Source organism: Magallana gigas, chromosome 5 (genome assembly GCF_963853765.1).
Source record: "Magallana gigas chromosome 5, xbMagGiga1.1, whole genome shotgun sequence".
NCBI classification, from domain to species: Eukaryota; Metazoa; Mollusca; class Bivalvia; order Ostreida; family Ostreidae; genus Magallana; species Magallana gigas.
In genome coordinates, this window is record NC_088857.1 from 4,980,584 (window position 1) to 5,006,251 (window position 25,668).

The window sequence follows — 25,668 nt, forward strand, 5'->3', positions numbered from 1 at the left end:
AGGTCTTTGGTGATCTTTGCTGCAATGTTAAGACTCCTCTGTATCTCTAGCTGTTACAGATAATGGTTATCAAACCGGGTCTTTGGTGATCTTTGCAGCAATGTTAAAACTCCTCTGTATCTCTAGCTGTTACAGATAATGGTTATCAAACCGGGTCTTTGGTGATCTTTGCTGCAATGTTAAGACTCCTCTGTATCTCTAGCTGTTACAGATAATGGTTATCAAACCGGGTCTTTGGTGATCTTTGCAGCAATGTTAAGACTCCTCTGTATCTCTAGCTGTTACAGATAATGGTTATCAAACCGGGTCTTTGGTGATCTTTGCTGCAATGTTAAGACTCCTCTGTATCTCTAGCTGTTACAGATAATGGTTATCAAACCGGGTCTTTGGTGATCTTTGCTGCAATGTTAAGACTCCTCTGTATCTCTAGCTGTTACAAATAATGGTTATCAAAGGGCCAACCGACAGCAAGGATAAATAATTACGGATTTTCATTTCTCACATTTTCTCAAATACTAAGTTTGCGAAAGAAAAATGAATATCAAAGTATACTGAGATTAGCTCTTGGAACCTTTATGGTTAAGTTCAAACAATGGATATGTTTACAGAAAACCAACTTGAAATTCTGTGTTAAGGATAACCTATAATAATAGCAAAGAAGAGGACCTGCCATGAAGATACAACTCTTACGTCTGACACAAAAGCAAAATTCTTTCTAATGCTAACAGTTGGTAAGCACTTCATTCACTGGTTCAAGTTTTTTAGACGATTGATTTATTGGGTTTCAACATGCACAAAAACCTTCATCTTTGATGCCTTCATCCTTTTTCTTTTAAATGAAAGTTATCGAAAACGGTTCACTGGGCCACAATTTGAATGAGAGCCGGTAGATCAATGATTAAACATTTAGTTTACAAAACAATTACATCTATGGAATATAGTATCTGTAACAATTTACAAGTACAATCAAACATTTATGCTGAAGAGAAAAGTGAAGGATATTACCGGTACATGTAAAAAACCAAGATACACATAAAGAGTGATGACTCAATTATCATCCTAGGAAACCCATCAACAATTTCTTGGACCATTGGCCAACTTGGTATTATGAGTAATCCATGCACTGCTCTGATTGGCTCCTTCATAACATAGTGTAGAAGTGGTTATTTACACATGGAGGAAATTCAAATAGTCACCCTTAAAACACATAAAATACCCCTGCATGTTTGGTAAAAAAATTAAAACTTTAATGTGGTATCATGCATCCTCAAATTTAATACCCAGATGTTTTGTTTGACTGGAGAAAACGTGTACCGGTACTTGACCATCGGCATAAATAAAAACTTTTACAGTGGTGGAGAAAATCTGACCAAATTGTGTTAATGTTTAGGCAAGTATGTATTAAGTTTTAAACAACTGCATGATTCTACAAACAACTGTATGTTATCAATTGAAACATGGTTTTCACACCTCCAAAAACTAAACATTCAACTTCCTTTTTGGTAGATTGTTAATGATATTTTGGTAAGGAAAACAAGAAAAGTTCATTGAGTGGGCTCATTATGTGTAATGTTTAAGCAGGTTCATACAATGATCCTGTTGATCATTTGTCAGCAGGTGTTGGCCTGGTCAGGGAGAGACACATTAATATAGACTATAGAGGACAATAAATAAGTCATGTTGCTGATACTGTAATGTGAAAATGGGTAGTTTACGGGCAAACCACAAACTGCTGACAGAAAGGACTAATGGAGAGGTTTATAGTAAATATGCTGCATATAAGGTACATGTAATGGGAATGGAGATGGTCTACTCAGAAATTGGTCATGAATTGAAACCCCATGTAATGATACATTCAGTCACACAAATTAAATTAAAATCTAAAACATAACAAACTTAAACATTTTTGTATAATGTTGAAACCCAATTAATTCACTGGGCATAAGCAGTTCAGTTTAATACATGAAGCAGACAATGTAGACAGATCCTGTTGAGACCTATCCACACCATGTCAAGTACTCGATGTAGATATGTAAGTAATGAGACACCAGCAGGAAACCTGCAATTGGACATTATGACGATTGTGACAATGACTGCCTATTACAAGTGATCCACACCACCACACAGACCGACATACATAATACATGTACTACACAGCTCATGATCTGCCACTCAAGTGTGACTATCATAACCTGTCATGTTTTTTTTGGAGTTTCCCCACAATTATTCTAACAGACTAAAACTGTGTACCATCTACCATCTAATATAAGAGGAATATTAATGATAGAGGTACATGGTATATGAATTATGGAAGTATATGCTCTCTCTCTCTCTCTCTCTCTCTCTCTCTCTCTCTCTTTTACATAATTGTACATTCATCTTTTTACCCCTTACAGACCCCTTTTTGGTCAATAAGATAATCAAATTTTATACAATTCAACAATAGTAATAATTGGCAATGAAAAATTTTATGAAGCACAATATTTGTACAGTAATCTTCCCACATTGTACGGTTACACAATGTTAAATGAGCAAAGTCCAATAACATCCTCTATAAGTATCAGCATACTTTTTTCAGTTCTTAGAGTTTTAATAATGTCTATGACATAAAATGAACTTTTAGAGAGAGAGAGAGAGAGATAGAGAGAGAGAGAGAGAGAGAGAGAGAGAGAGAGAGAGAGAGAGAGAGAGAGAGAGAGCAGTACTCTACTTATCATACAGAATGATAAATTGAGCATAAAACAGGACAATGCTTTGTACATCATCAAAATAACCAAATAAACACTTGTAAAATGTTTCATATGAAAATACCACGGTTCTTTTTCTCTTTAAATTACTTTCTTTTGACATGCATGCCAGTAAACCAGTTGGTCTCTGGGCAGGTAAACAAAACAAGTTCATCAATATCCACCTCAGCTATTATAGAGGTGGTGACAAGAGGGGAGCAACAATAACCTTCAGTCAAGTCAAAAAATAAGTTTAAACATGTCAACAAGCTTGAAACGGAATAAAAAGTAGATGACTTACTCAGAATCACAAGAGTTGTCCATTACGCAGTCTTGCCTGTCGTAGAATAGAGAGGGCAGAGAGAGAGAGAGAGAGAGGGAGAGGGCTCAATTTAGTCGCAAATCAGGAAGTCCACATCTACGCAGTGTAAATAGGCATACAGTAATCTCTTAGGACAAGGAACACTTTAACCCTCACAAACCTCTCTGAAGGAGTCACTTAATAAGGTATTTTTATCATCATTTCCTTGTGAATGAATTTTGAAAATTATGAAGAAAAAATAAAATCAATCTCAACAATAACATCCTATTACCAGCCATCTATCTCATAAATAACATCCTATAATAAGGTACCAGCCAACTAGCTCAGGATGATCAGACTCTTACACACACTTGATAATTACATCCGATCCATTTAGCAGATTTCTCAAAAGGCTAGGATTCCTGATTAAATAGATTTCTTTCACACATTCTTCATAGATATAGCATATTTTGCACAAATTATTTTTCATTTCCCCTATACCCTATACCACCGCATTTATTTATGTTTTTCCAATCTCATTTAGTACATTATCTAGAATATTTCTATAGAGCTCGAGATCAAAACTCTAACATTCAGTATTATTTGATTTACAGTAAACTGGCTCTAAGGTTATCAAGTTACTTTTTCCTGCATCAAAGTAGCAGTGTGTTACAAAAGGATGATATGTTTACCTTTGCTTATTTAACTATTGGTATACAACTGGCTGATTTGTATCACCAGGTGACTGAACCAGGTACATTTGTACAATCTTAAAGTGACTTTAGGCAGGGCTGTCTGATATTCTTAGAGATAAACTTTTGAGCTAAATGCAATTACTTTTAAACAACACTTAAAAAACTATACAAATTATACCCTTTAGACTATGACAAATTTCACTTAAGGAAAAAAAAAAGATCCTGAATGTGTTAAAACACAATTAGTTGACAAGAAAGTAAAAATGTCACTTAGTAATATTTTCAACCAAGTAAAAAACCAAAATCTATAAACTTTTCTCAAATGGTAAATAAATTATCTATTACATGACGCCAATTCCTTTGTTTTTTGCTGAGACTGACAAGAATACATTCATTTAGTGCCGGCCCCTGATTCCTACAGGGAATTATTCACCATAGATCCAGGGACCGCTCCGAGGATCTCTCTAATCACCTGCCTTTTCATTCAGAGCTGCTACAGATAAAGCCGCTTCTTCACAATTGCACTCATTGGGGGGAGTCCATCAGCCTGTAATCTGTGTTAACATTTAGAATAACATCTTCATCAATATACATTAACAAAAATCAAAATCAATTTCTCTCTCCCTTTATCTCAGGCTCCTCACAATATGAATGCAAATTAACAGGTTCCAGGAACTCTATGAGTATCCAGGAAAAACAATGAGCAGGATATGGGAATTGAATTATTTGTGTATCAGTTTAGAAATCAAAGTACTGAGACAGATGATAGGGAATGACAGGTTATCCTGTTTCATTAGCACATAATTATGTGCAGGTGATATCTAAATAATTGATTTTAAATTGACTTCCTAAAGATGGTTATAAAACATGTTTATGTATGTGTGGGTGTTACAGGAGTTAATTATATCAACAAATCTAAACAGTACACAAGAAACATGCCTTTCACATCTTCTTGTATCAAGAAGCTGCAAATTACATGTACATTTGTACCTATAAAACTGACAAGATCCCACTGTTAGGCCTTCTGGGTTTTTTTTTATTAAAGCATTAATGAACGAATCAAATACAGAGGGTTCCACTTAATCTGATAGCGGTTAATCGAATAATTTGGTTAATCTGATATAATATCAAAACACCGAACCATTTCTTATAAATCCCTTTATATTTTTTCCTGATAATCTGGTAGGAAAAAAAATCATTTTTGGTTAATCTGATAGGATTGTGACCTTGTAATAATAATTTCCCACCCTCTTACAACTGTATATTCCTTTTTTGATTGGTTGACACTCCTCTTGTGTACACAGTAACTCTTTACAAGCATTAGATACACTTCAACGCACACGGGTGCCTCCTGTCTTCGTGAGATGAAAGCTACCGACATCGACCGCACACAGGAATGGCCTTACCTGTGTACACTTTTTATTGTTTGTTTATATACCAATTGCATGTGTTAATTTTATGCTGGACTTAATGCACCATTGAGAATTATTTAACATGTAATTTCTGAATCAAAATTGACTGGTTTTGGAACATGTGACATCGAGGCAATTCAGATTACTTTCAATTTTACATCAGGGTTAAAGACTTAATAAATAAAATTCAAATAATTTTTTATCATGCATAATAAATTATTTAAGAGCATTTTATATAACAGAAAAAGAATTAAAATAAATTGTTCATGTGAAAAGAGGGACTGTTCAGACAATTACACATTTCCTCTTATTACTTCCTGTCAAAATGGCTGCCACTTTGAAACCATGTCGTAATAAAGAGAAACATTTTTTTTTTAGCATTTACAAACAAAATAAAGACTAAAATGCTATTTCATTGACAATGCAAGGTAAATTATTTCATTTCAAACATACAGATCATACAGATCATATCTTTTCATTGATAAATTATGTCTTGAAACAAGTTATATTTTATTCTATACCAAAATCAAAGACCACAAAAACGCTAAATCGGTTCATCTAATAATCGTTTAATCTGATAATTTTTCTCTGACAAATTGACTATCAGATTAAGCGGAACCCTCTGTATTTACGACCTTCAAATCAATAAAAGACCTTGACCTTTTATCATATGCAGTAAAACTTTAGTCATGAGATTTTCATTTATCAAATGATATATTTAAAATCTGTGATTAAGATAAATATGGAAACCCAGAATATATCACCAGAAAAATTAGAAAAATTCAAGAACACTGATAATGCTATTGCCTTTATTTTTAACATGTATCATCTTCTCTTCTGCAGACAACTTAAAAAAAACAACATGCATTTATTGTTTACAGCCTCCAAAGTTTTTCCTTTTTTGGGGATATGCTAACATGGCAGCAAATTGTGAATTTTCTGCTTATATCATATTGGTAATTTGATGTTTTTGACACACAGAGGCAAACTACACACAGAGGCAAACTAGTCATCTAAAATAACTATTTGCATGTCTGACAGTCTTAATATAACACGCAAGTCATACACATCATTCAACAAAAAAAAAGTCTAAAAATTCGTAAAACCTGCAGGATTACAAAATTTACATTCCTCTCACAACTGTCTCCTAATTTGTATAAAAAGACATAATCCTGCCAAAAGCAACTTGATTCCAATATCCATAAAAGGCAAACAGAGATAGTTGATTTTTGGAAATCCCAGATTAACCGTGGACCAATCAGTTGGCATGCACCATTGGTCCCCGTCTTTAATCTCCACTCAACTCTTAATGATAATCAAATGACACACTAATCCGTCACCAGAGAGAGACGAGAACAATGCCCTGTGCAGTTCATGGAGGTGGAATTGCTGCGGGGGGTTCTTACGTTGGCCGCCGCGAGACACTGGGCATGCTCCTGCGCTAATAAAGCCTGCAAATGCCCAACAAATCACCGTTTCAGCAAGTTCATCAAATCTTTGATTTTCCTGTCTTCATCAAATCATTCTTAACACTCGAGGAAGATCAAGATGTCGGCATCCGGCAATATCACCAAGATGGATCAGAGCTCAGAAACGCCATTGTGTTTGATATATGCATGTATTGGTTTATAAATTATGTATCATCTATCTCTCTAAATTGAATTTCAGGAATGGGTGTATTTGAACAAGAGTGACAAATGGAATCTTCATGTTAACAGTTTATACATCATTCATGTAAATGAAATTTCATAAATCTTATAACAGATGTATATTTAAAGAACTTATAAATACCATTGCAAAACTTTCTCTCTTATTACTGGCACACAAACGTGTTTTCCTGTAATTAAATGAAATGTTTTTCATGAATACCCACAGTTTCAAATGCAAAGATACAATTACTAAATTTCCCTCAGGAAAGTCAAAGGACTGATTATCCTCAAGATACAAGTATCGTGGCCATCTCATTTAAGTTTGGTCGTGCTGCATACCCTGTGATGATCTGTAAACCCCTTAATGATGACAAACGACAGCTAACCCCTCGCAATCTATAAGCATCAAGCTCCTTGATGAATACAAGCTTTTTGCATTAGTGCCTTGATTTATGTGCGGACAGATGAGAGACCCCTGATCCAGTAGTTAACAGGAGATGACATCGGAACAACTTCTGAAGCACGGATCAAGCTGATGAAGCCAGTGTTCACTCTGTGTGTTCAACTGACAGTTTTTAAACATGTTGAACAAGAACTGCTGTTTGGACTGACGGTAACAGCTGTTCTAGGACAGGACAGCGTAGAGGTGAACCCTACAGTAACATCACTATTAGTCATACTCTAACCCACACCGAATCATCTCTCTGTAGCAAGTCATACTCTATTCAATTTCATCTCTTTAAAGGTATACTCTACTAAATATTTCATCAAAAGATCCAAAACTCATCCACATCCTAATCATCTGGTTGATGTATATGGCTGACATCTATTATAATTATCTAAAATGTCATAAGAGGTAAAATGGCATCTTTTGGCTAACTAAAATTTTGAAATTATTATTTACATAATAAAATCACATAGCAAAGACAATTTTGGAAGTAATTTGAATATAATACACTGCAGGTTTCTCAACTTTCACCGACACAAGGAATAGAGGCTGTATTGTTTTTACTGTGTGAAGATCCTGCAAGATACTGTGACATGTTAAAAATAGATGTGATCACAATCGGGAGTTAGTTCTGTACACCAAGTCAAGTTAGAGGACACAGGAGTCTGTTTGTGCTTAGTGAGTTCCTGCTGTATGTAATTTCCTCTGACAATGAGGGGGAGGGAAATTATGTTTTTTTACAGCGAAAATAAAAATCAAGATAGTAATAAGTGATAGAAGCCCTAAAAAAATTCCAAAGAAGCAATGAAGCCACTGCATCGATACTGCAAGGTGCTTGAGCTGTGTCAAGTCCAGAAGCTGCACCTTGAAGCAACCGTTTGTCACAACTGATCCCAATATAGAACTACGAAGTGGCAGTATATATCACATATCAACATCATTGATTGTACATGTAATCCCTTTCAGTTTGGCTGATAACGCAGCAGGCTATACATTGAAATGTTTGGGTTTTCAATTGAAGCCATTCAGGCTGAAAAAATTCAAGTAGAGCAATAATGTTTATCATGTCTATGAACAAGTAACAGCACCAGAAAACATTTCTGCACATCAGAGGCAGAATAGATAAAAACCAATAACATATATACACATGTACACTTATTCCTAACAAAAAACACTTTCTATGTTAAGATACACTGATATGTTCAATATTTGAAAAGGACAGAAAAGAATAGCAATTTTTAGGGAAATACACAATTTGCGAAAGTTTTTGAAATTCAGAGTACCATGTTGAATCTCTGTCTGATTCCTCAACCACTTCGCTTAAGAGGAAGTAATACAAACAAATCAAGCAACGTAAAAAATTTCCAACACCAGTAAATGAAAATCTCATTATTGTGACTAAATACTTAAATGTATAGCCACAGGGGTGTAGATTTTTTCCCTCAACTCAGGAAAACAATTTAATTATAAAACAGCAACAAACCAACGTCCAGTAAGCCGATATACAATGATAGCAAATTTCACTTTAAGGTGGTATGGGACACTTCCATGTTGTGACCTATTGTTTATCAAAATAAACAATAAAATAACAGTGTAGTGCAGTTGGTTAAAGGGTTTACCACGAATCTCTATGTCATGAGTTTGAATCCCATTGGGGGTTTTACAATTTTTAACCTCTCCAAATATTTTTTTAAGTTATTTTTTTTATTAAATATTGAAAAATTTGAAAATTCTAAACCGGTGAAAGTATTTCAATTATAATGAACTTAAATCCACATTACTATCGACAGATTTCCCATAGCACCTTAAACTACCAAACTTATAAAAAAATCTGCACCCAACCAAAATACTGTATACCGGTATTCCTAATAAAACGCAAGGAATCTGCTTAAAATTGCGAGAAGCACCTCTCGCAGAATTTTTAATCTCGCTTTTATTTTTCAAACAGATGATAACTTTATGAAACTTATAAAAAAAATTCAGCGTTCACGATTTCATATTCTTGCGATTGAATCAAGTACTTGCGTAAAATAAAAAATCTACAGTAACCCACTATATGGTTACCTTTAAAAGAATACAACCTTATCTATGATCCTGACATCTCTCTACCACCGTTCTAGGTAGAAATGGTTTGTCAAATAACCGGTAAAAATGGACATTGAACCATTACTATGTCACCATCTTTATACAAAAATGTCTGATAATTAGAAGAGCAATAATAATTTCATCCTCCTTATTTGGAAGCCTGGCAAACCCTGAGGTGTACATCTCAAAGCATATAAACAATTTTTACAGTTATTGTCAAAGTTCTGCTGGGAAAGAAATCAGGTATAACAGTAAACAAGGAAACAGAATCTTATCACGATCACCCCGGAGGAACTAATAAATTCTGAGAAAATAAAACAATGAGAAAGTGAAAGATATCCATCTAATCAAACAAGTGGCCACCATGAGTAGACAGTTAAGAAAACAGATAGGTTTCCGATAGCAAAGGTTTCTCTTTTTCTGAGACCATTAGTGAATAAAAAAACTGCACTATCATTTGATTCATCTCAATACATGCAATGAGTTTAAAAAGATGATACAACACGGAAAAGAAATCTTTTGAAAAATTGCATCTCAAACTGAACGTTTTCTTTCTTAATAAACATATGGCTACGTTAAACAGATGCAAGGTCTACAGGTCTCCGAGATGAGACTCTGATAGAACATGCACCGCAGTGTATACAGTGCATGTCCTTTGTATACTTTCTCCTTTAATAAATATAAATCACGTCAAAACCTGAGCATATTCTCATGCTGCAGCATAAACTTTATAACTGCCAAAATTCCAGTTTTTGATGCTGGTCTTTTCCCTCCATTAACAAGCACTGCTTTCATGACTTCAATTTAGTAAATCCATATTAATAATGGTCTTTTTGAAATTTACAGAAAGTGAAGTAGTTGGCTTGATCATCTCCAATTCTCCCAGACAAGGATTTCTCATAAATTTTAACAAAATGTTCAACTTGTACAAGTATACAAGTTTTAAAGTGAAAAAAAAAATATCCTTTCCCTTTTATTCAAATCTCAACTATCAGGAAATGATCAAATAATGAGGAGGATTACACAGTGAGTAATCTTTCTTCAACAACAGGTCAGAGTGAAATAAACAGGACTTTTTTTTATCTATCCTACTTCCTGACTTTGAATTCTACAGGTTTTGAATACCTGTATATTTATAAATCCTCGCATTTAAATTTCAATGGTATTTAAATTCCAATTTGGTTCATACAAGTTTTTACTTTTACATAATCTTGTTCACACTCATCTTACATCAATAGTGCATTTTATGCTCAGTTATTTACTTTATAAGGGATTTTGCCAAACAATACACCATTGATACATTTGTGCAAAAATAGGCTTATGATTCTGTTGACAGATAAAATAACTTCTAAAGCTTCTTGATTTCTGATCTGATTTTTGTAAACTTACTTTTCCAGTTTATGGAGATGTGGCACCCTTTTGATAGGTGGAGCGTGGAGTTCACTTTCCACTGTATCTGGTACTTCCCTTAGTGTGGCATCACTACTTTCTGGTATTTCTGTTAGAGTGGCATCACTTTTTTCCACAGTACACTCTGACTTGGAATCTCCCATGTTTGAAACTTCTACACACTTAATTCTCAATTAATAAATAGATAACCAAAATATTTTTGTTTTCAACAGTTCCCAATTTTCAGCACAATAGAAATTCTACACTGAGACATACTGGTCCAGTAATTGTAATGGCCAGAGAGTACCTTCCCCGAGTTTGATCAGGATGACAGATTTTCCCCTGTGACACACGAGGTGTTTCTGTGGTCTATAAATAGTCCAGATTGATCTTCACAATCAGAGAGAGCAAACCATAACACTGACAGGCAGTCAAGATCTTCTCTCTGGTTTTTAAAATCATTCAGAACTTGGGGGGAAAAAAAACCCTAGCACTGCTCAATCTAAGTGGTCTGTTTACACTTTTACACGGGAGTAAACCAATCGGTTTTCTTAAGAAACATTTTTATATCCTCTGTGCTGATCAGACATTCCAATTTGTTAAGCAGACGTTTTATCAATCGCAGAGCTTCAATAAAAGATTTCTTTTTCTCATCCAGGGAAAACAATTTAATTACAAAACAGCAACAAATAAATGTCCGGTAAGCCAATATAAATTGTCTAGTTACTATGCACAAAATTAGAAGAGATTTTACCCTCTGCTCCATCGGGACCATTACCATTAATGATACAGCAAGTTTGATGTTATATCTTTTACAATATCTTATTCTGTCAAAATCTACAAGATCTTAGAAAAATAACACACATAAAAAACCTGCTAGCAATCAAAACTCATCATATTTTGGCCCGTGTGCCACTGAAATCAATACACAAGTAGGTCGGACCTCGCTTGGGGTTGTATGTAATTCTGACATGACAGATGTCCCCATGGAAATCCCATTACTGATAATCAACGTCCTCAATTTACAATTTGTAGCAAAAGCTGAAAATTGCCCCCCTTAAAATTATCAATCCACATTGAATAAATATTACTTTATATTACATCTGTAAAATTGTTTCTGACATGACAAGTCCCTTTAGAAATCACATTTTACTTTGTTTAATGTAAAACTTAGGAAATAAATCCAGTTGCATATAGTATTATCTTACATATAAAGATATACCATTTCCAGAGTTTCCCCAAGACTTGTCAGAGTGGGGTATGATATGAGCGAGATTCAAGTAGCCAATGATAAATGCCATCAATGTCATTAGACATTAATTTCCAGGTTGTCTTTATTGATGGATTGTATCACTAATATATGAAACTGGTAATAAACCAAGAAACATACATTTTTTACACTCATTGACACTAAATGGCTGTAAAGACCAAAATATTCCTAATCTGATGGATTCAGGTAGTGAATGTTTCTCCAACACGGGTCCATGGCTTTCAAAATTATTGAATTTTTAAAAAAAGACAGTTTAGAGATGCTGAAAGACTGGTCAAAAGAAGCACTGAAACATAGGGAATGATAGAGACTTCTTTTGGTGTGAAGACCCTGAGAAATATTGGCCTTCTTGGAGAAATTGACAGCAATGAGGCTTCTCTTTTGTACAGCGAGAGCGGGAATACAATAGATGACCACCACTCGGAATATAGCAGAAAATCAGTGCTAAGAGTTCCGATACCGCCTCTGTATGAAGACACACTCAATGTTTCCCGATTACCAGCAAAGAAGTTAAAGATCAAGCGGCAGTGTGCAATAAACCCGGCCAAGCAACATACAGATATTGGAGACTGAGATCTCCACAGGAAATTAGCAAGTCTTAAAAGTCCAGGAATCATCTGCTTGCTGCATTGAGAATAAAAATTGTGAAATGAGCTACAAAATACCAAACAAATGCTTGTCCTTCTGTATCCAATCACTAATGGAACCTGTAGGATTCTACCAAAGCATCCGATCAAGCAGATTTATTCTTTTCATGCATGTAGATCTTAATCTTCTGGTAACAAGATTAAGTGAAATGGAGATGAGATAATTACGTTGAGATATTCATTGAGGAAAGGTTCATGACCCTTAAATCAACAGTTTTTAAAATGACAGTTTTCAAATAAAACATTTGACTTCTCTTGATACCTTTATACTTTAAAACATTCATGGTTATTACAATTCCAATTGCAACATTAAATTGATTGGCTTAAAAATTCCATTCAACAAGAATTCTTTACTTATAATCTCACATTGTTGTATCAATTAAATCCTCTTGATGTTATTGTATTTTTAAATTTCATACAAAAAATTATCATCTACCAACCAACAACAATATATCTCACTTTCTGGGCCAAGGTAAGGGATGGGGGGGGGGAGAGAGATCCAAGAAACCTTACAATATAGCTTTCTTATATTCCTCTTAAACTTACAATCATATTTTTCATTAGAGGAATATTTTATAATTCTAATCTTAGTACATTAGCAAGTTGGGCCAGTTGCTGTTTGTTTGAAACAGACAGCATGATCCTTTCAAATCTACAAAGAAAACTGACTGCTTACTAATTACTGTCTATTGAATTTCTATGTATGTGGATTGTCAATTGCAAATAATTCTTCATTATTTCATAAAAGTGACATGGCATATAAAATCTGACAATTGTGGAGCATCAAAAAAAAAACCAAACATTTGTGTGTGGTCAGAAACGAAGATGAAAATATATCGGTAGTGAAGGTAATATACAAACCTTGTGGTGTATACAAAAAAAAATAGTCTTCATCTATTCTTGTTTTTTGTGACACTCTAATTCATTATTTGAAAAAATTGCCTTTATCAAAACTCTAGACAAGATTCAAAAGCAATCATATTGATATCGCTATACAGGATTGTTGTTAAGCCATATCTTTGTTACACATCAGCCATCAAGTAAAACCACATGGGGAAAACATAAAAAGTGTTATCTCTCTACAGATACCATAAAATCAATCCACATTGAACAAAATTGTTTATTTATTTAATTAGTATCTGAATGACGTGTATTTTTGTCCAATAATATCAATCCAACAATTGTAACATTCAACAGGACTAGGAATTCATCATAGCCATTACAGCCGGCAATCACACAGATAAATAGCAGTAGTCCCAAAACAATTACAGATTGGCCTGGAGGCCATTCTAGTCAAGTGCCTGCGTCCAATGACATCCAGCAAGCTGTAAAAATGATAATTACCTCATCCCAGTCATATTAAGTTACAGCTTACTTCGAAAAGAGTGTAGTTTTGGATTTTTTAATCATAAAGCAGGTTTATAATTCTGCGCATTAAATAGCGTAAAAAAAGCCAGTGATAACAAATATGATGATTGGCTGATTGGATGCAGAAACCCTCATACCTTTGCATATGACATTATATCAATCTCTATGTATCATTCCACATAGTGTGGCACTTTACTATACATTTTGACATCATATCACTCAATATGACATCACATTATTCAGTACGACATCATAACACTGTGTGTGACATCATGGAACAACTAGTACTACCTTAACTACTGAACTGGCCTGTTAGTTTGATTTATCTGATATTAAGGTTAAATGGAAATAGTCACTCCAACTAAAAGTAAATTATTTGATTATGAAAGACATAATGATAAATAACTTGTACAAATGTCAAATAAGCAAATAATTTGCGGTTTGGTGATAAAATATGAATATCTAAAAATTCAATTCACTTAAAAACAACAAAAGCCCCTGTGAGATTCAAACTCAGGATGTATGTATCAGAAGCTGCAAACTTTATCCACTCGACTATGGAGTAAATGATACTGCGGTTGATAGAATCCATTTATTAAAACAAAATGTTGTTTCAATCAGTGGTCAGCCATTTTGTGATGATGTGTTATATTCCACCTTAAACACAAAAAGATAGCAACTGCCCCCCCCCCCCCCCCCCCCCCAACCAAGCACTTGGTATTATATTTTAGAAAATGTGGTTCCAACTTTAGGACAAGTCATTAGTAATCAAGGTCTAATGTGACAATAAATAATCACACAATTAAGAATACTTATTTGTCATTGGTCTAGAAGTCTATTGGCACCTGGTAATGTATCAGTGTAAGTGAAAGAATTATGATAGAGTCAGTTCCTTAAAAAAAAAAAAAACAATCAATCAATTATTTTCTACTGGAACTACTTAGTTTTAGAGTATTCCAACTGAGATGGACCTACTTTAGTTCACCTTTAAGTATATTATAAAAGACCCCAAAGAGAATTACCCTATTCAGACACTCTAAAAGTTGATTACCCAAAACAGACACTCTAAAGTGTCAAAAACCAAACATGTTCTCAGAGATGAAATATCTATTTTTGATAAAAACACTTTGTAGGGATGACTGAAATGACTGAAATTTTCCCTAATTAGTTATGTACAAAATGAGAGAGACATGCTACCTAAAATACCAAGACATGTCATTAGGCAAACTGTAGGGTTTTAATCATGCCAACGTAATTAGATCTTCAATGGATTTTATGGCATCATATGATGAATTGGTCTCGAGGACCAACTGGGGGAGAGCTGTCAGAAATAGATAAATGACACAAGTATACCCATCTCTGCAAACCAGGAATGATAAAACCAATAAATTCTTATGCATCAGAATTCTACAAACTCCAATATTTTTATCTATAAAATCTTCATTAAATATAAGACACATATGCTCAAACATTCCATAACTGTTGGTTTGACTTATCTCAGATTTCCATCTCTCTAATATCTTTATCTTATCGATAACAAAATACTATTGAATGATCAGGAGAAATCCCAAGTTAAATCATCCCCATTGTTTGGGGGGACAGGGGTCGTGGAATCTGTGGAGGCTTTACATACCAAGGACAAATGAGTATAGAATTCAATAGACACCAGGATAAATCATGTCTGTTTATGGATCATAGAGAGTTCATCAAATCCTGCCAATTATCAATGCTTGGACAGGTCATCTTCTCCCCTTGGATCACTTGTAGAAGATTCCATTGTTAATCTACATTGACAACATTGTTCAAATTAAATGCTTAATCATGTACTATAAAGTATAGAGTTCTTGGGTCAGTTGAAGTTCTTTGATTCGAAGATCTAAACACAGCATCCTCTGAATAACATCCCCCTTAACAACAAGTACATGTATATCTGCATCAATAGTCTTCTATTCACACAGAGCAGCCTTTTAAAGAGAATTGAAATTTGCCATATCCTCAGAATTTTTAGCAAGATATTAAAATCTTTGAAAAAAATACTCTTTTTTCATAGAATTGTTCTACAAAGTAACAAGTTAGCAAAATATTATGGATTTACTTCATAGACAGAACCAATTAACAAGCAATGAGAAAAGTTAATCATTTTTCTATACATTTTATTTTTAACTTAAAAAAGACTTTGCCAAATACCACTATTATCATACAGTGTATTAAAATGTCTAGTTGTTCAGCATCCAATACACAAACCAGACTTTCTAATTTGTTGATCAGTTGTTTACCTTTAGAATTACAATGATGTGAGATATGTTAATGAATGTGACAGCTGCAGCAGGTGTTTATTACAACATCAGTAAGTAAATAATCGGTGAATCCTTACATACGATTACCAAGCAGGATATAAACAATAAACCTGATAGGTACCACACAAACACATCTGTTTCCTCTCCCTTAGGTATTTACACAAATGAATGCTACATACACTTTTACATACAAGTAGCAGAACTGAAATATTAAGACTTTTTACACTTAATATATATCAAGAGTTCACAAGAGGCCCATGGGGCCATATCGCTCATCTGAGCAACAATGACTTTATGTGGGCGTTTAAAGGATATTGTACCATATGGCCCCTCGGTGGAATATCAAAAAATAAATATTGTAAAGTATTCGAATTTTACACTTATTTTTGCATACATGTAATCTTTGACATTGTACCTTTATGGAATACCATTTTTACCGAAAATACAAAAATCCTATGCAAGAAATAAAACTAAACATTTGATAGGGGTGCACTGTTAACTTCCATTTCCCTATATTTTCGTTTTGCCGGGGCCCCTCCTTCCCCCACTTTATAAAGCGATCAAAATATTTGAGAGCATATAAGTACATTTTCTTCCTCAACTACTTAATAGTTAATGTATTTTTTTTTTTTAAATATTATAATATTTATTGTATTTTATCACAAAAAAATTCCTATTGATGTGAAGAATAAAATTGTGCCTCAATGTGCTCAATTCCTCAAATAAAAAACATTCAAATAATTAATTGGTCTTCCCCATTATAAACGCTTGTTGTTTACCTCGCATAAACTTATGTGACTTTTTAACCTTACTCACTTGATTGATGAATACACTTGAATAAAAAAATGTTGTCACATGACATGTTAAAAAGCTATTATAGTCATATATTGACGGACAGACAGACGACGCACAAAATGTGATCAGAATAGCTCACTTGAGCTTTCAGCTCAGGTGAGCTAAAAAAAAAATATCTAGAATATAAATTATCATGCTTTACTAAGTTTTCTAAAATATTTACACTATAATTTTACAACAGAAAAAAATTCATTTAAGCAATGAGAGTGTCAACATCTACTCTTCGAAGCACATGTACTCCTGAGAGTACTTGACGATTTCATGGTTACTAACCGTAACACTCATGGTTACCTACCATATAACACTGAAGCTATTGTACTATATAACACTCATGGTTACATACTGTAACACTCATGGTTACGTACTGTAACACTCATGGTTATGTACCATAACCCTCGAAGTTACATGTGTAACACCCATGGTTACACACTGTAACACTTATTGTTATATACCATTACAATCATGGTTATGTAGTAACATTCATGGTTTCATCTGTAACACTCATGGTTACGTACTGTAACACTCATGGTTAAATATTGTAACACTTATGGTTACATAATCTTGTTACAAACTGTAAGAACATTTTTCTAAGATCACTTCTGAAATTTAAAGATGCCGTCAAATATTTTTACCACAACCTCTATGAACTTGAAACTAGTAAAAACATTTTACATCTAAAAAATCTAAAAATGCATTTATCATAAAAAAGACACTTGCGAAAAAAACAAAGAAAGTTGAAATCATATTTACCTATGATTACCATCGATTACAAGGTACTGGTGAATCATTATGCAGAGTCCTACACTAGATTCCACTTATTGGGAAGACAACCAAATTCTGCTGATTATGGTCCTTACACACTAAGGCCTGATTCTGATTACACAACATTTTCTTTCCAAAACCTGAGGAGACCAATCTAATCAAGAATTGTACAGATACTATACTACTATATGTTGCGTTGCTTACGCACATAGAAAAACCAATCTCCCAAGACACCTACCTTAATCAAATTAACTTTACAATTTATAAATGCATCTTTCTGAAAATACAGAAATAGAAACAGTTTTTCAGCCTGAAATAAAGAAAGATTTCCCATATCTGTCACGTCTTGTCCAAGAGGCAGATTTACTTTTATATATGGCAATAAAATCATTACTTTAGCAAAGCTGAATTCAATGAACTTAAGCTTTCTACAGTGAAAGATGATGAGGATAAAAAAGTAAAATGTGGTACAAATGTACTCTGTCTGATAGTTTTGATGTACATATATTGGACTAACAAAAGACTGTGGACAGTACTCCATCCAAATGATGGTCACTGATGAGCATGTGCAAAATACTGCTTGCTAACACTGTAAAATACTTCTACTAAAGCTACTGACTTGACTGAACATGAAAACGTTCTGTACTTAACACAGTATGACCACCAAATATAAAGTTGATTTATCAATTTTATTTTTTTTGGGGGGGGGGGGGGAGATAAGGGGGGAGTTGAGATATCAATTTGTTTTTCAATCATATTTCTCTTTATTCACTATACATTAATTGCATGATAGTAATGAAAATATAAACATTTAGATCCCTGAGAAAATTCCCAGGGATATAAACTGGGCAATAATCTTATATCTTATCAATGTTCATCAAATAATTGTTTATTATACACATATGGTACATATAATATTATTATAAAACACAAAACAACTGTATATGAGACATTGAGCTCTAACAGTTTGCAAACTCAATGTGTTAGGAGGTATGAAACACCTCAATATTATGAATTTCTTTCTTTCGAAAAAATTGATAAAATTAACTATATATAATTTATGCATTTTTTTCTATCACTCTTTTAATGTACTACATATCTCTGGACTTATTGTTATATGGGGACAGTAGTTTGCCTTATAACGAAAATGTTGCTATATTTAAGATTGTACATGATTATATATTAGCTATACACCAAAAGATTTAAGTTTTAATGCATTATTCACAGTGTCACTCAAACAGCTGAACTGCTAGCTTTCTACAACTATTTTTCATTTTGTACATAAATAATACCCCGTACCAAGCATCTTGATTCCACTTTTTTCCTTTGTTTTTCTCTACTATATTCTATTGTTACATTGTACCATCAATGTTTGTCAAATTGACTGTTAAAGGAGAGGACTCAAATAGGCAGATTGCCTGCTGCCCAATCCTATTATGTAATATCTTTTACATAATAAAATATTGTTTAAATAAATAAAATAAATTTTATGGTCAAGTATTGTACATCTTGAAAGTTCTAAAATGATAATTTTATTTTGATTATGATTTTCATCTACTTTCATTTGTATGTGTATCTCGAAATCTTCGCCTTGTCATGTGGCCATCTACTGTACACCAATCAGATGAATGGAATGTTATAATGAATTTTATAACATTAATTGACTGAAAGCTTATTTTCTTTTAAAAGTAAAAATTTAAGTAACTAAAATCTAATAAATGCAAATTATAAAACTTCAAATAATCATATAATTTTAAACAATTTGCATATAACATATACCAGTACTGGTACCTAGTTGTTCTTTCTCTTGTATATTTATTATCAATATCAACCATGAGTTCATTTTTCTAGATGTAAGAAAGATTTCTTCTATTTCTGAGAAAATCACTTAAAAAGCTAAGCTGTTACTCCTATAAATTTCTCTCTTGCCTCTCATTGGTACTAAAAGTTAACTATGGGACTGATAAGCCAACCTAAAGTGATGGACAAAAAATTACTATTTTTCATTTTTTACAGTTATGTATACGACTGATCTGGGCGTCCATTGAGATAAACTGGCAATAAAGGACAGCTACGTCATTGACCGTGGCTGTCTCCGAGATGAGTATTTAAGCCCCCTCCAGAGACCCTATTAGGCCCGCTATTACAGGACCCTTTCAGAGAATATTTTACACATCAGTTAGAATTCAATTTAGCTAATGCCGGCACAGAAAGGTTCACTGCTCTATCAGAGACCTCCCAGCTAAAATGAATTTCTTTTTCTCCCACTTTCTGAAATATTGATCAATTTTTCAATGCTTCTATGAAATGTGGACTCCATTCTTTATGATACTACAGCCTCCAGAAAAGTTTCACTTTTCTCCTTTCTACGGATTGTATTCATTAAAATCTGGTCAATACAAAGTCTTGCCTTTACTGTCTTAATTAGGTTTTGTGAAAATCAAAAAGAAGGTAAAGAATTAATGAATCATTAACACTTCATCCCACCTGCCTCTGTAAAATAATCTTTTTCCATTTCTCAAATTCTCATTCATTATCTCTATAAAGGAAATATTTGAATACATTTTCTGAATCCAGATATCAAGCACGAATCCACCAGGGATCGGCCAAACATTAACGAAGCATCCTACCTGACAATGATTGGAACTATATACTAATAATAAATGTATATCGATACCTGCAAAGCATGTTGGCCAATATGACTCAGCTTATTACAGACTACTGAAACAAATCAAGACTATATTTATGCATGGTATTATTTCTCTAGAGCATTCAAGGTGGAATGAGACACCTCCATGTTGTGACAAATTATTTATCGAAATAAACAGTAAAATTAAGTTTTGATTTTATAAATAGTTTCTTTCCTGTAATTGTCAACTATCAGCAAAGCGCAGTGGGTTAGAGGGTTCACTACAGATCTGTAAATCATGAGATCGAATCCAGCTTGGGATTTTAAACATTGTTTCTGGTGAAATTAATGTAAAATTTGAAAATTCTAAATCAGTGAAAGTGTTTACCAGTAAATTATGATGTACTTTAATCCACATTAATATTGACAGATGTCCCATAACACCTGTATGGCAATTTTTTTATAACATGCAATAATACTTTCAACAACGACAGAGTGAGTTAAGAAAATGCAAGTTAATACGTTGTCTGAATTGCTTGAGCTGTTGTTGTTGCAATTATTATACGTGTAGTACTACTGCATCTTTGAAAAATAATCCTTCAATACCTACCGTATGTAATAAATTGCTAGATAAACAAGCATTAAGGCTTGTTTTCAATATAATAATGAGTAAATATGATGAGCAGATTTTAATCCAAACCCACCAGTCATTATGAAGAAAATCTTTCCTTAAAAAGAGGAATAACTCCAACTTGTGAATAGGCAAAACGCATCATATATACTACATAGAATAGTTTTAAGGTGGTATATGGGATACCTCCATGTTGTGATGTACTTCCTGTCAGAAATAAATAAACAAACTATCAAAATAAACAATAAAATCCAAGCATGATTTTAAATTTTTTTCTCTCCAAAAATTGTTTCCCAAGTACCCACCAGCGTAGCATAATAATAGGTAAGAGCGTTATAACTACCAATCGGTAAGTCATGAGTTTGAATCCTGCTGGGGCTCTTGTATTTTTTACCTCACTAACTAAATTTACAACATTGTTTTGGTCAAATATTCTAAAAATTGAAATTTTAAACCAGTGAAAGTATTTTAATTATAACATACTTTTATCCACATTAATATCGAGAGGCATGAGGTGTCCCCTACCACTTTAAATCAAAGAAGTTTCATTTGTTTTTAAGAAAATATAACATAGCAGGGCTTTAAGTAGGAGAATTTCATTCTTTTCTTGTTTCTTTGCTACAATTAATGTACTTCTAAAAGATCATCTTGTTTAACAGAACATGGTACAAAACAACACTAACCCAACATGACCCCATAAAACCCCTACAAACAGGCGGTGCCAATGTGTTGTCTATTTCATCCACAAGATTCCTACAAAACTGTATGTTGCATATGCGCCATATCTTTTAAGCGGTGCCTTAATGTATCTATTGAAAACCTAACTAGCTTACAAATCATTCAGTCTGGTTTTTTACACAGTATGGATGGTTAGACCTGCTCCCTGACTGTTCTGTCAAGTCTATACAATGGTTTACATTTACAGAAGGACAGAGCGAAAACCACTTCCAGTGTTACAATATCTACTGGACCTTGCTGAATACAGAATTATATACAGATATACTGATTTCAAAGTTTAGAGCTCTGTGTATGTAACTATACAGGAAAGCTCAGTTACCAGGTATATTGCAAACTAATAGTGACCTTACTTTATACAAAGTTTAAGGTGGTATGGGACATTTGTCAAAATCAATGTAGATTAAGGTGGTATAAGTACATTATAATTAAAATACTTTCAACGGTTTAGAATTTTCAAAGTTTACAATATTTAAATAAAAAATAGCTTTTAAAAATATTTGGAGAGGTAAAAACTGTAAAACCCCGCGCGAGATTCGAGCTCATGACTTACAGATTCGTAGTAAACCCTTTAACCCACTGCACTACGCTGTTAGGTAACAATATTGGGAAAGAAACTACTTATATAATTAGACTTCATTTTATTGTTTATTTCGATAAACAATATGTCACAACATGGACGTGTCCCATACCACCTTAATTCATTCAAACTTATATTGCAAATTTGCAATACATGTTTTAATTCTTTTGACAATTTGTAAAGCTAACTGAAGCATCAAATTCAAAACTTGTCATAGAGAACTATATAAGGTTTTTATACATGTATACATGTTCAGGATATATTGTACTAATTTATTGGTACATGTATATAGATATACTTACATCCACTAATTATGTTTCCCACAAAAGAATGCATTGTAATGTTTAAATATGATTTCTGACAAATAACTTGTGTTTTAATAATGTTAAAGAGAAGTAAATTTTGTGTTTATTACACCTCCATGTAATATGAAATTATAATTTTCTATATCTTTCATTTTGACATATTTGAGTTTGTTACAGTCATAAAATTTTAAAAGGCTTTTTTAGAATGTTGCTTGAAATCGAAGAAACTCTAGTTCCATGAAATCACTATACCTAAGTTTGTGCAATAAATGTTTTCTGTGCAACCAAAAAGAACCCACACTTCAAACCTGTGCTTATTATTAATGTAAAACACTGATACATTGATGAAGACCTAACAGGATTGAAGTTCTGGTTCTCATCTATGTTTTTAAAGTTTGTTCCTATGACAGTTAATCAGCTAATAAAACTTTCATAGATCCTACACTCAATTCTCGTAGCCCAACAGACATCACAGCTCGCCATGCTGTGAACTCTAATCCTCCATAATATTTGATCTGCTCGCCAGTGTTTTCGGTGCCTTTGACTAGAACTAAAATGGGTGTTTCTCCATAATTTATTTATGTTCTGTTACTATCAATCTTGTTCTAAAAATTAAACATGAGGAAGGCATTAAAATAGACTCCTTGTTAATTATATGATTCCTTTTCAACCATAGCCAATTAGATGAAGTGGGGTCACTAGTTCAGAAGCATACCATCTCAAAATTTCAGTTAATGACCTTAAACATTAGCCTTCCAGATTCCACAAATAATTTACCAGAATAGATAAGGATCAATCTAAGAACCAATACATTCTAGCTCTTACAATAATGAAAGTACCTAAAGTACATAAAGGGTACACTTTTTCCTATTTTCATCTGTTCAGAAATAGAAGTTAAAGGCTCCAACCAATTACTAACCCTAGTTAATCCCCGTACTGGGTATATCTACTGTTATCAGCTAAGGAAAGATGATCCAGCCATGTGGCTTCATTTCTAGAGATCCAGGACCGAGAGCAAGTTGTTTTGACTAACTTTAAAGCAAATCCACAACAAAGAGACAAGATATAAATCCAGTGGCCTATAGCATGCCACCTTTAGAACAGTACAGCCAGAGTACCTGTTATTTATATATGACTGTACAGATTACACGTACCTGACCATTCAGTAATAAACTGGTAATAACCCCCACACAGAGAGATAATGATTACGATAAATGGCCAGTATTTGAAATCATCAACAATTAAATCACATTGATCCATCCTCAGCTTTAACACTTAAACTTACCGTATTTCTGTGACTTTGGGCTGCATTAATTCTGTCATGGTGTCTACACGAGTTCAATCTGTCTTCAAGATTTCAAACCACACACATTTATATTGGCATGCTTTGGTATTCAGAGGAGATATAAAATTCCTGAAAACATGAAGCGTCCTATAGGAATGAATCAGAAATTAGCAAGTAAACACATCTGGTTTGATCAGAGTTCAAAGAATTTCTAAAATCTGTTAGAAAGTACTGATATATTTAAAGATAACGAAGATAAATCTATGTATTTATATATCAAAGATGATACATGTATTTTTTAGAATAAACTTACAAAACTACATGCTCGGTACTCCTCTGTTTGTGTAACTGTCACATGATTCAAAAGATAGAATCTCTATACTTACAATTTAAAAACAACTTCAGACACCTGATGCAGTGATTAAAAAATACTTACCAGATCCATTCCAAGTTGTTTCTTGTTATCCAGCAAACTGCAATATGTTTTGCATTCATGGGCTTGTCTGCTCGGCAGGATAACAGAGTAATTTGCTTGCTGTCAGTTGTATTTCTCGTTCAAAAAGGCTGATTTCATGTTCCTCAATTGCTTTCCAAACTATTTCTGTAAAACATAAAATATTCAATAAAATTGTTCAATTGTCGTAAATTAAACATCAGAGCAGGTTAGCAGGCACTCTGCTGCAATCTGAATTACGAGAGAGAGAGAGAGAGAACGGCTCTGGGGGAGGCAGCACAGGGATGGACAATTACCTGCCGGAAGGTGTGTTCACAGGTAGAGTTCTAATGACAATGGTTCACGTAATGGGACGATAAAATGATATAAACATGTAGCCTTCTTATCACCTTATCCATTGGAGGCTGCCGTGAGCTCCTTAATTAATTATCACCGTCTTCCTTTAAGTAACACAACAAAAATGTACTGTAAGCTATTTAAATCTCACGCCTCTCTGCAAAGAACCTTGCCCAGACACTACTTTACAAAGACCTCACCTGTGTTTTTTCAGCACCCTTTCTCAGAGACAGGTAACACTGGATAGCATTTCAAACTAGAGTCATAAATACAGGCCCATTTATAACTTTCCTATGTGGCCAATCTTGTATGCTCATTTTACTGCAATACTTAGATAAGAGGATTGATAGGGAGTCATTTCAGAAAAGCTGCTTTTACCTAAGAATCTAACAAAAATCAATCTTCTACAGGAATCCCTACACCTTCTTCAAAGATAAAGACTTTAGATTGGTGACCTTTTTATGACATGTAAAGGTGAATATGAAGGTCACTTATCAAGGTCAAAAAAGTTTATAATATTCCAGCTGACAAGCATAAAGTAATTCAATGCATAGTGCAATTTACAACTTGCTAAGTAAATTATTAGAGATCAAAATCCTTGCAATATGCACACCCCTATTATATGTACAATTAACCTGCAAAAGAACAACTTCTTATCTTGAAAACTGTAGAAGGAGTTATCCATACAATAAGGCCACAATTAAAAATATTTCAGTTTGTCCAAACCCGACCCATGATGACTGGGTGTGGGTAGGTAGGTAGGCAAATTCTTTTTTTTTTTTCAGAATTTGCATGAAGATATTGAAACA

The 25,668-nt window shown here is 33.6% G+C and overlaps 1 protein-coding gene across 8 annotated transcripts in view; it reads right to left on the minus strand.

Annotated features, from left to right (window-relative positions):
* The window catches only part of LOC105323229 (tumor protein p53-inducible protein 11), a 46,627-nt gene that overhangs the window by 14,650 nt on the left and 6,309 nt on the right, over window positions 1–25,668 (minus strand). Inside the window, exons 2-4 of one of the 8 annotated variants that reach the window (XM_034449616.2) lie at window positions 24,820–24,963; window positions 24,506–24,670; window positions 24,070–24,198 (exon numbers count right to left, since the gene is read on the minus strand). In XM_034449616.2, the coding sequence (XP_034305507.2) occupies window positions 24,070–24,107 (38 nt within the window). In that variant the 5' untranslated portion in view covers window positions 24,108–24,198; window positions 24,506–24,670; window positions 24,820–24,963. Of the gene's footprint in view, window positions 1–3,027; window positions 3,198–10,705; window positions 11,256–24,069; window positions 24,199–24,505; window positions 24,671–24,819; window positions 24,964–25,668 lie in introns of those variants that run through there. The other 7 variants (XM_034449622.2, XM_066084314.1, XM_034449599.2 and 4 more) reach the window with 7 other exon arrangements.